Source organism: Haliotis rufescens, unplaced genomic scaffold (assembly GCF_023055435.1).
Source record: "Haliotis rufescens isolate VD_foot unplaced genomic scaffold, xgHalRufe1.0.p SCAF_5, whole genome shotgun sequence".
Taxonomy (NCBI): domain Eukaryota; kingdom Metazoa; phylum Mollusca; class Gastropoda; order Lepetellida; family Haliotidae; genus Haliotis; species Haliotis rufescens.
Window position 1 is genome coordinate 54253148 of NW_025964223.1, and position 11912 is coordinate 54265059.

At 41.1% G+C, this 11912-nt stretch overlaps 1 protein-coding gene across 2 annotated transcripts in view; it reads left to right on the forward strand.

Moving 5' to 3' along the window:
• Positions 1-988: 988 nt before the first annotated feature.
• The window catches only part of LOC124125994 (WD repeat-containing protein 3-like), a 41653-nt gene continuing 30729 nt past the window's right edge, over positions 989-11912 (forward strand). The window contains exons 1-10 of one of the 2 annotated variants that reach the window (XM_046489420.2): positions 989-1138; positions 1635-1816; positions 3039-3248; positions 3837-3955; positions 4582-4660; positions 5810-5905; positions 6836-6922; positions 8136-8237; positions 9163-9260; positions 11129-11264. In XM_046489420.2, coding sequence (XP_046345376.2) covers positions 1646-1816; positions 3039-3248; positions 3837-3955; positions 4582-4660; positions 5810-5905; positions 6836-6922; positions 8136-8237; positions 9163-9260; positions 11129-11264 — 1098 coding nt within the window. In that variant the 5' untranslated portion in view covers positions 989-1138; positions 1635-1645. Of the gene's footprint in view, positions 1139-1197; positions 1342-1634; positions 1817-3038; positions 3249-3836; positions 3956-4581; positions 4661-5809; positions 5906-6835; positions 6923-8135; positions 8238-9162; positions 9261-11128; positions 11265-11912 lie in introns of those variants that run through there. The other variant, XM_046489426.2, reaches the window with a different exon arrangement.

Consider the following 11912-nt stretch of genomic DNA (forward strand, 5'->3'; position numbering starts at 1 on the left):
GCCACTTTTAACAGTATTCCAGTTATATCACGGCGTGTAAGTTAAATGTGGGAGGAAAGCCAGAAGTGATGCAGGTCTTAGACGTTTAGCACTTCGGTGAAACCCATGAGCACGGGTATGGTGCTGACAACCCAAGAAACATAATCGGGGCGAACCGGGATTCGAACCCGGATTCGAACCCACAATCATAGGTTTCTGTCATGCCCAAGGGACGCAACTCTGCACAGCGAATCGCTGCGCCTAAGACGACTGGGCCACCCCTGATCCGGGTAGATTAAGAAACCCGGGCCATCGATAGGACAGCCCCCAGAGTAGAGGTTTATCCACACGTGGTAACACAAAATGCGTTATATATATGTTTTATGACAGGTTTGTCCTAAACAATCGAAGCAACACTAAAGCATAAGAGTATACAGATAAGTATAACTGCTAGGTAACATCATTTACAAATAACCACCCGTGCACTGATATAAATGCAAAACGATACTTTCTTGTCATGATGATGATGATGATGACGACGTTTGGGAAGTTTTCAAACAGGGCAACAAGACTTCCAAAAGCAAATTGTTACTTATCCTATTTGTGTTTATACAGCACGTTGTATGCAGTGAGGAATAATCGTTATCTGTTAAATTTAGATTAATTAGTACATAATAAAATATATGTAAGAGAAGATTTTGAATGATTTAGTTCAAATGTCCCGAGTCTCGTTTATCTCGGGAGAAATCAGTATTGCAAATATTTAAATGCTACCGACAGTAGGTAATATTCGAAAGCAAACAAAATGAAAAAAAAGAAATATGAACAAATTTGGCCTTTCTTTATATTTTACATTTATTAATACATAAATTTAAAACGCTAGAGTCAAATTCAAGTTCTTATTTAATAGGACAAAATATATAGTGAAGACATTTAATCCACTTTGCGTTCAATCAGATATGATCTCTGGTTCAATCTACTGCTTGTTCGAACACCAAAGCGACAAAATAATATACCCCTGAAGTAACTCTACACAGGGTCATTGCCTTACAACGTAGCAGGGAGCTCAACAATCCATGCGCAAGAGAACACGTGCTTCCGGAATATTCATTCCCATTTTCAGACAAGACAACATGGGAAAAGGCAACGTTGTGACCAGGTGAATATTATCTCTTCATTGCACAAACATCCCAGCTACATACACACTACACTAACATTTGACGTCAGGGTACCTATTTGTTAGAATAGCCATATTTCAAAGCCATGTGTGTTGGCATGAAAATGGGACATTAAAGAGACATCAGTTATCACAGCGTCGTAAGCCACAGAGATTGGAGGACAGCTGAAGGGAACTCTAGCCGGGTAGCCCACGTTCTTTTTACGCTTAACTTATCGATGCACCAGTAACACTTAATACTTTTCAGACTTGGTGATAATAAAAATGCTTTTTGCATGCCCTTTGTTTAAAACCTTACATCAGGCCCAAATCATGCAGGCGCATTAAGCATGTGACACTGTAAGACAACAAACCCACCTATTTTCCGAAATATGTTCAGTTTTAATCATGCTGAAACTGCTGACAGCAATGGTCAGCCAATTGTCATGCCGAAATAGATGTTACATATTTACATTAAATCAATGTTTCTTCTTTTCAGATAAGTCCATAATGGGTTTGACCAAGCAGTATCTAAGATATCAACATAGTGCTGTATTTGGTATTGTGGGAAGTCAGAAGTCTAACATTGTATTTCTTGACATCCGAGGAACTAGAGGAAAGTATTGTGCAGTGGGAGCCTGTGAGAATGTCCTTATTTGGGATCTACGCACAGGAGAGAAGGTAACATATTATTCAACATGGTTCAATGAGTACTACTTTGCAACTAGAAAATTCTGCCGTCTCTTTCCTGAACATGCTGGAACAGACAATCTTTGATACTTTGAACACTAGGCTTGTAGAAATTAGAATGCATTCTTTAACATGCTTAAGTTGACTATATTAGGGTTCGCATGGTCACATATAGACACATGGCGGCGGTATTAATGGAATTAAATGGGTGATGAGCAGGAGAGACAAACACTAAACATGGCCGTTCTCTGCCATAGTGACCTGTATTTGTGGGTGAGTGTAAATTATCAAGCCTGGATTGGGAAAGCCAAAGAGTGAAAATATCGGCATCAACCCACTTCTTCAGGGCACAATGATACACATCAACCAAGTTGCTCACCTGATCCCCATTTTAGTTCTCTCTTACAACATGAATGATGTACTATTGTCCTCGCCACTTGTAATAGAATCATCGATCCAACTTGCGCGGATCGCTGCTCATGATATTAATCAATGGATTGTCTGGTCCAGACTCGATTATTTACAGACCGCCGTCATATAGCTGGAATATTGCTGAGTGAGGCGTTGAACAACAAACAAACCAACCAACTTGTAATAGAATCACAAAATGTTGTGATGATTGGTTAACGAAGATAGCTGCATGTGTTCCAATACTACGAAAGTGAAAACAAGCTATGCCACGGCGTAATGACATAAGTTGCAAAGTATGCTTTTCAAGAAATGTGAGTTGTCCATTTTCTAGCAATAAACATCATCACTGAGTTTTGATGGCATTACAATGTGGATAAGAATCAGCAGTCAGCTGCGAGTGAGTATATTTAGCAGTGAACTTCATCAAAATGATCAAGAGCACATTAGATACACATGCACACACTGCTAAATATATCCTTGCAGTCAGCTGTCAGTTTCCTACCTGTGATTACAAAACTCAATGATTTATGTAGCTAGAATTACTGAGTGCAGTGTTAAACTACAACAAATTTTTAGAGAAAAACACTTGTTTTTCGTGTTCAAGATGGTCATCTTTGATGGATATCAGGGTGCAGCTTGTGCAGTCTTGCACAATTACGGCTTTAGCTTTTTGGCTTAGCTTCCACATGTGCTGATAGTAAATACATTAAGATTATGATATAATACAAATTAAGCTGCTTGAAAGTTTTGGCTGGAACTGAAGCGTTTAGCACAGATAAATGAATCTTACTTCTGGTTCCAGTTCAACGACCTTAAAGGAGACAAACATGAAGTAACGGTTATATGCCGCTGTCCGGACAAGCGCCATCTGGCTGTAGGGTACGATGATGGAACAGTTCGTGTGTTTGACCTGACGTCTGGTGACCTCCTCATCACATTCAGTGGCCATAAGTCGGCCGTTACAGCGCTGCGATATGATCGACAGGGTCTGCGACTTGTGTCAGGGGCCAGGGTGAGTGTCATACATGCCTGTCCTAGTTGTGTACTGTATGTATAAGATAACACCTGGGCGCGTGAAGATGCGGGGTAGAATAGGTCTTCAGCAACCCATACTTGCCGTAAAAGGTGACTATGCTTGTCATAAAAGGCGACTATCGGGATTGGGTGGTCAGGCTCGCTGACTTGGTTGATACATGTCATCGATCCCAATCGCGTGGATCGATGCTTATGATATTAATCACTGGATTTTCTGGTCCAGACTCGATTATAGCTGGAATATTGCTGAATGCGGCGTTAAACCAACCAACCAACCAACTAGAAGAATACAAGGTCAGTAGCAGGATTTCTAGGAATCACTGTGCTGACTTGTCACTTTGGAGTGTCAGGATCTGTTTATCCTGGGTTAGTATCCCAGATTTCTTCCTGTGATAATGATTTTGGTTTCTCAGCACCACAACAAACAAAACTCTCCACTGATCTTAATCACTTTTAGCTTCGTTTCTGATGTATTGAAATTTAAGCGTGTTAAAAATTAAATGTTTATTTCTGCAGTGACAAGTTGCAAATAATACTATTATTAAAGATCAGTAAATGATTTCAGGATACTGATGTAATTGTATGGGACATCGTCAATGAGTCTGGCTTGTTCAGATTGAGAGGTCACAAAGGGCAGATAACCCAAGTTTGCTTCCTGAAAGAAAATAATGTGCTGGTAACAAGGTAGGCCTGGTGTATCTTTTGTAGATTCCGTATAAATGTTCCCTAACAACATCCCTCAGAGCTACAGATAAGCAGCGTATTTGTGTAAAATACCCCCCCCCCCCCCCCCCCATATTCAAAACCCAGTTACTTTCAATAACTTCTGTACAGAAATGTATGCATTAAATGAAAAAGTCAAATTATAAATACAGCACGCGTGAATACCCAATGAAGCTTTTTCAGCATGCGTACAAACAAGCTAATTCTGAAACACAATTACATACTAATTTTCTTTCTGAGTAAAGCCTATATATTTAGAACAGTTATATACGTCTTTAGAAAGCAGTATTTCGTATTTTTTAAATCTTAAAATGTTCACTAATTTTGGGAAAAACCCAATAGAGTGATGAATAGATGAGTAAAAAAATATTGATTACCCAATGAAAAATGTAATAACCCAATAAAATATGGAAACCCTTGAGTAAAAACTCAATTGCCCCAAAAGTTATCTGAAGCTCTGTCCCTTCTTTGTACTCCCTTTGGTTTTGGCCTTAATGAATCGTCTAATAAGTGATGTCCCAATGTTTATGGTTCAGTATATGATCTGCACGTATACTTCATAATTTGTGAACATTTCCATCATCCAGTTCCAAAGACACATTTATCAAGTTTTGGGATCTTGACACCCAGCATTGCTTCAAGACACTAGTTGGACATCGCAGTGAGGTAAGCAATGGTAAGGGCAGGCCGATTGTATTCATGACTTTGTCAGACTTTGTCATGTAAATTGCAAGGTTCAAGTACACGATCAGGATATGGTTGTACTGCATGTGACCCAAATCACAAACGCCCATTGGATCGGAGCCTTTAGCCATGCTGTATGCTACAATATTTTATTGTGGTGTGGTGGGGTAGCGCTGATGTAAGTAGTGTCAAACAGATCGCCTAGGTTGATTTCTCACATGGGGACTATGTTCCTGATACAATACTTTATTGTGATGTGGTAGGGTAGCGCTGATGTAAGTAGTGTCAAACAGATCGCCTGGGTTGATTTCTCACATGGGGACTATGTTCCTGATTCTGCTCCAAAAAATATTTAGGCTGATTGTTTTAATTAAAAACTATCTGGTTTTGCATCTGCAGCTCTAAAAATATCTAATCTCCAATTGAAATCACAGACCCCCTACCCAACCAAACCCAGAATATCAAATAGTCGGTCCCTAAGGTGCGTTGCGTCGCTAGCTGTGGCAAGCATGTAGGTTTCTTTGCACATCTAAGAATTGTGGTGTGTTGAGCTTTTCTCCCACAATAAGCCGACATGTTGTGTAATGACTTAATTACTTTTGAAAATGCTGATAAAGCCCAAATCCTTAATCACTTGCCTCATGTCATTCTTGGTGTCCCTGGGTGTATTCTGGGTTAGGATAGGTCCCCAGCAACCAATGGTGGTTGTAAAAGCAACAAAACCATGAAGATGCTGGGTAGGATAGGTCTTCAGAAACCCATACTTGTCGTAAAAGGCGACTAGCGGGATCGGGTGGTCAGACTCGCTGTCTTGGTAGATGCATGTCATTGTATCTCAATTGTAGGGATCAATGCTCATGATGTCTATCGCTGGATTTTTTACTGACCACCGTCATATAGCTGGAATATTGCTGATTGTGGCGTTAAACAACAAACAAACTGTATGAGGCGACCAAGTGGCTGAGCTGGTCAGACTCGGTGGCCTGGTTCGTAGTGTGTCCTTGTAACCGGACAGCATGGATCGTTGCTCCATCCATATTTTCTTTCTTCATCCAATATTAGATGTGACATTTTATATTAAATGTTGTACTTTCGTGGATACTTTATTTGATCTGTTTGTATGGTCTCCAGGTGTACGACTTTGTTCTGTTGAAAAATGACCATCGTCTGGTGACAGGATCCTCCGACAGCGAGCTGAGGGTCTGGGACATCACTTATAAAGGGCAGGTGAGTGGTGACTCCTGCAGGAAGGAATAATGGCTTTAAACAATCAGTGAAATCTTCATCAATTGCAATTTCTTTGTCAGCAACCCATGCTTATCTTAAGAGACGACTAACGTAATCAGGTGGTCAGCCTTGCTGATGCATGTCATTGATTCCCAATTGGATAGATTGATGCTCATGATGTCAATCACTGGATTGTCCGTGTCCACTCAATTATCTACTGACCGCCATCATATAGCTGGAGTATTGCCGAGGGTGGCGTTGTTTAAACAACAAACAAAGAAACCAACTTTGTCACAATTTCCAAACCTTATTCAGAGAAATCCGTTATTGTGGAAATAATGATGAAAATGCCTGTATTCCGCAATGTTATGATTGTTGTCAATTAAATGAAGATTGTACTGTTTACGATTCAAGAATAAGATTCTTTGGTCTGGGAAAGTAAAGTTGACTGCGAAAGTAAAGTTTTGTGATTTTTGGAAAATATGTCGAGCCATAAGAAGAAGAAAATGGGATGTTTGTGACAAAACAAATTGTACAGATGAAAATATATCCTAAAGACTGCTAACTTTTCAGTAGTTTACCAATAATTTCTGGTTGTGTTTTAAATGAAGTGTCATCAGAACCACAGCTTATTTTTCTCTGGAGAACTATATGACTGAACTAATGCTGATGCGACATTGCTCTCACTCACTCACTCACTCCAATTATTTACAAACCGCCGTCATATAGCTGGAATATTGTCGAGTCCGTCGTTAAACAACAAACCAACAACATCCCACTCACTTACCCACTCGCTCGCTCGCTCACTCACTCACTCACCCACTCACTCACCCACCCACTCACTCACCCACTCACCCACCTTCATTTTTATGCCAGTTTAAGGATCATGAGAAATTTGATGTTCAGAAGGTCTATATATTTATGTGACAGGAAGTTGCAGATGCTGCTGAGAGTCCGGAGAAGAAGCTGAAGCTAGATACAAGTGAAGATGAAGAGGAAGAAGAAGAAAGTGAACTGGTAAGCATTTTATTCAGAGTGATAATGTAAGGCAGTGAGTTGTGTATTGAGTGGGGTACCAGGTTGTGAGTGTATTTGGTGGCTCCACTGTTCATGTGTTAATGGTCCTAAGGGGCGGTCGGGTAGCCTAGTGGTTAAAGCGTTCGCTCGTCATGCCGAAGACCCGGCTTCGATTCCCGACATGGGTACTATGTGTGAAGCCCATTTCTGGCGTTCCCCGTCGTGATATTGCTGGAATATTGCTAAGAGCGGCGTAAAACCATACTCACTCACTCATGGGTCCTAATGTTCAACTGTTGCTTCACAACAGTGTATGGGAAAAGGACAGAGGATGGGGATTGTGCAGTCAAAATGGCCCCTGTGTGTGTCCACTGAGGACCATGCTCCACGATTGGAGCCCATTTTCAGTCTAGAGCTAACTAAGCATTGTTGTTTGTGAAACTGAGACATCGTTTTTGTGTCATTAGGGTCACCAGGAGCTCATAAATTGATTTGCATAAAAAAGGATTCAGCATAAAGATCTGGGTTAGAATTGGTCTTCAGCAACCCATGCTTGTTCTAGGAGGCAATTTTTACGAGACCACCAACAGGCTCGCTGACTTGATCGATGCATGTCATTGTATCCCAATTGCATGGATCGATGCTCATGATGTCAATCACTGGATTGCCTGGTCCAGACTTGATTAATTACAGACTGCCATCATATAGTTTGAATGTTGCTGAGTGTGGCATTAAACAACAAGCAAACAAATATTGGAGGTAGTGACGTCCTTTACAAGATGTCGGCAAATGATATTCCCTTGATGCTTGAGGAATTTGTGTGCGTGCGTGCGCGCGATCATGTGTGATCGTTCTCATGATTCATCAACATGAGTGTTGCATCTTGAGGAAGAATGCATGTTTCCACTTGTTTGAACCTCTTATTTACCTGTTCTTACCCCGATGGGAATGTGGCTTCTATGCTTGTCGTAAGAGGATTGGGTGGTTTGGCTAGCTGACTTTGTTGATGCATGTCATTGTATCCCATTTGCGTAGATTGATGCTCATGATGTCATTCACTGGATTGCCTGCTCCAGATTTGATTATTTACAGGCTGCCTTCATAGAGCTGGAACATTGCTTTGTGCAGTTTTGAACAACAAACCTGAAATATAGAAGGAGCAGAATGTCTGAGTGTATTATGACATTGAGGTTGAATACTTTTCATTTGACAGAACATCCTCAAGTGCACCAAAGTTGGATCTGTCATGAGATTGGGCCGAGACAGAGTGGTATCCATGGTAACAGATGAATTAGAAAGTATACTCGTCTGTCATGTAAGTAACTGACAATATCCAGTTTTTGATGTATTCCTGAAAATTGAATGCACACATAAAACATGTAGCGTTAACCACTTTCCAAATGCATTGTGACTAACAGAAATAAAGTTGTCTTTTGGAGTGGCAAGGCTGGTTCAGTTGTCTGAGGCGCCACAATTCTCTGTGTCCCTGAGAGTGCCATGGTTCGCTGAAAATGATTTTTGATTTTCAGATGTTCCAAGAATTATGTTCTCGATAACATACCCGTACTTGTGGGTTTTCCACCCAGGAAGATCCGGGTCAGAAAAGGTCTTTAGCAACCCATGCTTGCCATAAAGAGGTGACCTAACGGGATTGGGTGGTCAGGCTCGCTTAATTGGTTGGTTATGTCATTGTATCCCAATTGTGTGGATCGATGCACATGATGTCAATCACTGGATTGTCTGGTCCAGACTCGATTATTTACAGACCGCCGTCATATAGCTGGAATATTGCTGAGTGTGGCATTGAACAACAAAAAAAAGAAACAAACAAAAGAAACCTTTCTGTTTCACGGGTGTCACATTCAGTTGTTCTTCAGCTGGGATATAACTGAAATACTGGTCAAAACACGTATGAAATCCAAGTCCCCCAATTTACAACATGTACAAGTGGTGCAAGATGTAGCAGTTGCTTGCATTTCATATTCAGGCAGAGGCGGTGGGGTGGCCTAATGGTTAAAGTGTTTGCTCATCACGTGAGGACCCGAGTTTGTTCCCGACATGGGTACAATGTGTGAAGCCCATTTCTCATGTCCCTTGCTGTGATATTGCTGGAATATTGCTAAAAGAGGCATAAAACCATATTCACTTATAGTAAGACAAAGATAAGTTTACACAGGTACTTAATGTGATACCTGTTGGGTATTGGTTGGAGTATAGACAGTGTCTGTGATGTGTTGTAGGGCAATGCTGCAAATGTGGACGTGTTTGCCCTGCCATCTGAGGAGAAGCTCAAGAAACACCTCGCCAAGAGGGAAAAGAAAGCCAAAAGAAAACTGAAGTGAGTCATCTGTCATTCATTACACATTGGACCCGGGGTAGAATAGGTCTTCAGCAACCCATGCTTGCCGTAAAAGGTGACTATGCTTGTCGTAAAAGACGACTAACGGGATCGGGTGTTCAGGCTTGCTGACTTGGTTGATTCATGTCATCGATCCCAATTGCGTGGATCGATGCTCATTATATTAATTACTGGATTGTCTGGTCCAGACTCGATTATTTACAGACCGCCGTCATATAGCTGGAATATTGCTGAGTGCGGCGTTAAACAACAAACGAACCAACCAACCAAATCATTACACATTGCATCATGTGGGGCCATGACAGATAGTGCCAGGACGTTGAGTACGGGCTTGGCCAACGTGCTGATCCTGAAATAAAGTCCTGGGAAAGAGATTCAGTATGCAGCTTCTTGTGTCTCTCTGTGTGGAGTGTTCACGACACTGCTGCTGATACAGTGTCACAGTTGCACCTGTTATATTCTGCAACATTGCCAACACATACTGTAAATGCTTCATAGTAATGAGGGGGGCACGGGTGACCCAGTCGTCTAAGGCGCAGCAATTCACTGTGCAGAGTTGCGTCCATTGGACACGCCAGAAACCTATGATTGTTGGTTCGAATCCCGGTTCGTCCTGATTATGTTTCTAGGTTTGTCAGCACCATACCCGTGCTCGTGGGTTTCACCGAAGTGGTAAGCGTCTGAAACCTGCATCACTTCGGGCTTTCCTCCAACATTAAGCTGACACGCCGTGATATAACTGGAATACTGTTAAAAGCGGCGTTAAACCCAACTCACTCACTCATAGTAATGAGGTTTCTGATAAACCAACGCCATAACAAACTGATCTCCATTAATAACTTTAATAATGCCTATACTTTGCTACAAGTGCAGTACACCAGTCTATCAACTAGTCCCCATTATACCATTAACCACATGTAAAATAATGTATCTGGGCATACAACATCGAATGTAAGACTGAATAGAAAAAAGTATGAATTATCACTCAACCCACAGACAAGGACCTGGATGTTGATTATCGCATGTAGAGAACATGCGAGTTAAATATGACTATCAGTTTGTATGACTACCGTGTCTAATATACCGTCATAACAAACTGATCTCCATTAATAACTTTAATAATGCCTCGATCCAAAGAAAGACCCAAATGTTCAGTAATAAACATCCAGGAAGATAATCGCATGTAGAGTACCGGTACATGCGAGTAAAATATTACTATCAGTTTGTGTGACTGTTTAGTAATACAATGACATATGATAACGACATGATTTGCTGTTCAAGATGACACATTAATGACATAAGCTGATGGCATGAGACACTGACAAAATGAGATGCTGACATCAGACGCTAACTTTGTACACTGTGCTGTTGTTATGTAACAAGCCAGTTCAACAGCTGTCGTACAATGGGAGCCCAGTCGTTTCGCATTATCTTTCTTGATTTGGGGGAACTTTGAAAAAATAAAACATCACCAACATTTAGTGAAGGAGTTTATATGAAAACATTTAGCTGAATTTGATGAGTATGAAAACTTGTCCAACTATTTTGAGCAAAGCTGCCAACCGTCCCAAATTATTTGTCAGTTATGAGTTTGCATCTAAAATACTGATATTTCCAATTGAGTCACTCCACTCATATTATCAAAAGTTGCCGTACTAGAAATAGAAACAAAGCAACAAGATATTGTCAGGCTGTTGTGTCCCTGACAGAAGATTGTACAAAATAGAGATTGTAATTTGGGAAAGTCGGCAGCTATGATTGCGGTACAAAGCTGTGATGACTTCCAGTGTATCATCAGTAGAGGGGGCAGTAGGTTTCATGTCTCAAGACTATGTCTGCTGCTATAGGGAGGAGGAGGGAGAGGGAGAGGTCACTGTGGAGATCAAGCTGATGGATGAGATCAAGAGAATGACTGCAGTCAAGATGGCCGCCAAAGTGAGGGCGCTTGACCTCCTGGAGGAGCAGGAAGGGGAGTCAGTGAAGGTGAGGAACGGATCAGTAGTACAGCTCATTTACCTTCTCTGATCACTGGGGGGACTAGGCCCTCAGGAAGTCCAAGAAAGTTTAATTCACATTTAAATCCTTCTTTATCCCTAAACATCAATTTAATGTACATATGAATCTACCAGGTCATGAATACACTGACGATGTTCGTGTTTGACACAATTCATTTATTGCAGTGTCTAAAATAGAATGGAAATAGGGTCCCCCCTATAAACATGATAATGATGTGAAATGGACCCGTGAAGATCTGGGGTAGAATTAGGTCTTAATCAACCCATGCTTGCCGTAAAAGGGTGACTATGCTTGTCATAAGAGGTGACTAACGGGATCGGATGGTCAGGCTCGCTGATTTGGTTAATGCATGTCATCGTATTGCAATTGCTGGATCGTCTGGTCCAGACTCGATTATTTACAGACCATCGTCATATAGCTGGAATATAGTGCGGCGTTAAACAACAAACAAACAAAATGATGAGAATTGGAAGACATCTTCATCATTTCTCTAGGATAAGACGGGGACTAGTCTTGATCAGCTGGCAGTTTGAACTAGCTGTAAAATAGTAGGAAATAATGATTTGCTTTTGCTGTAAGATGTCCATGTGATTCACACCTTCATAATGGTCCACT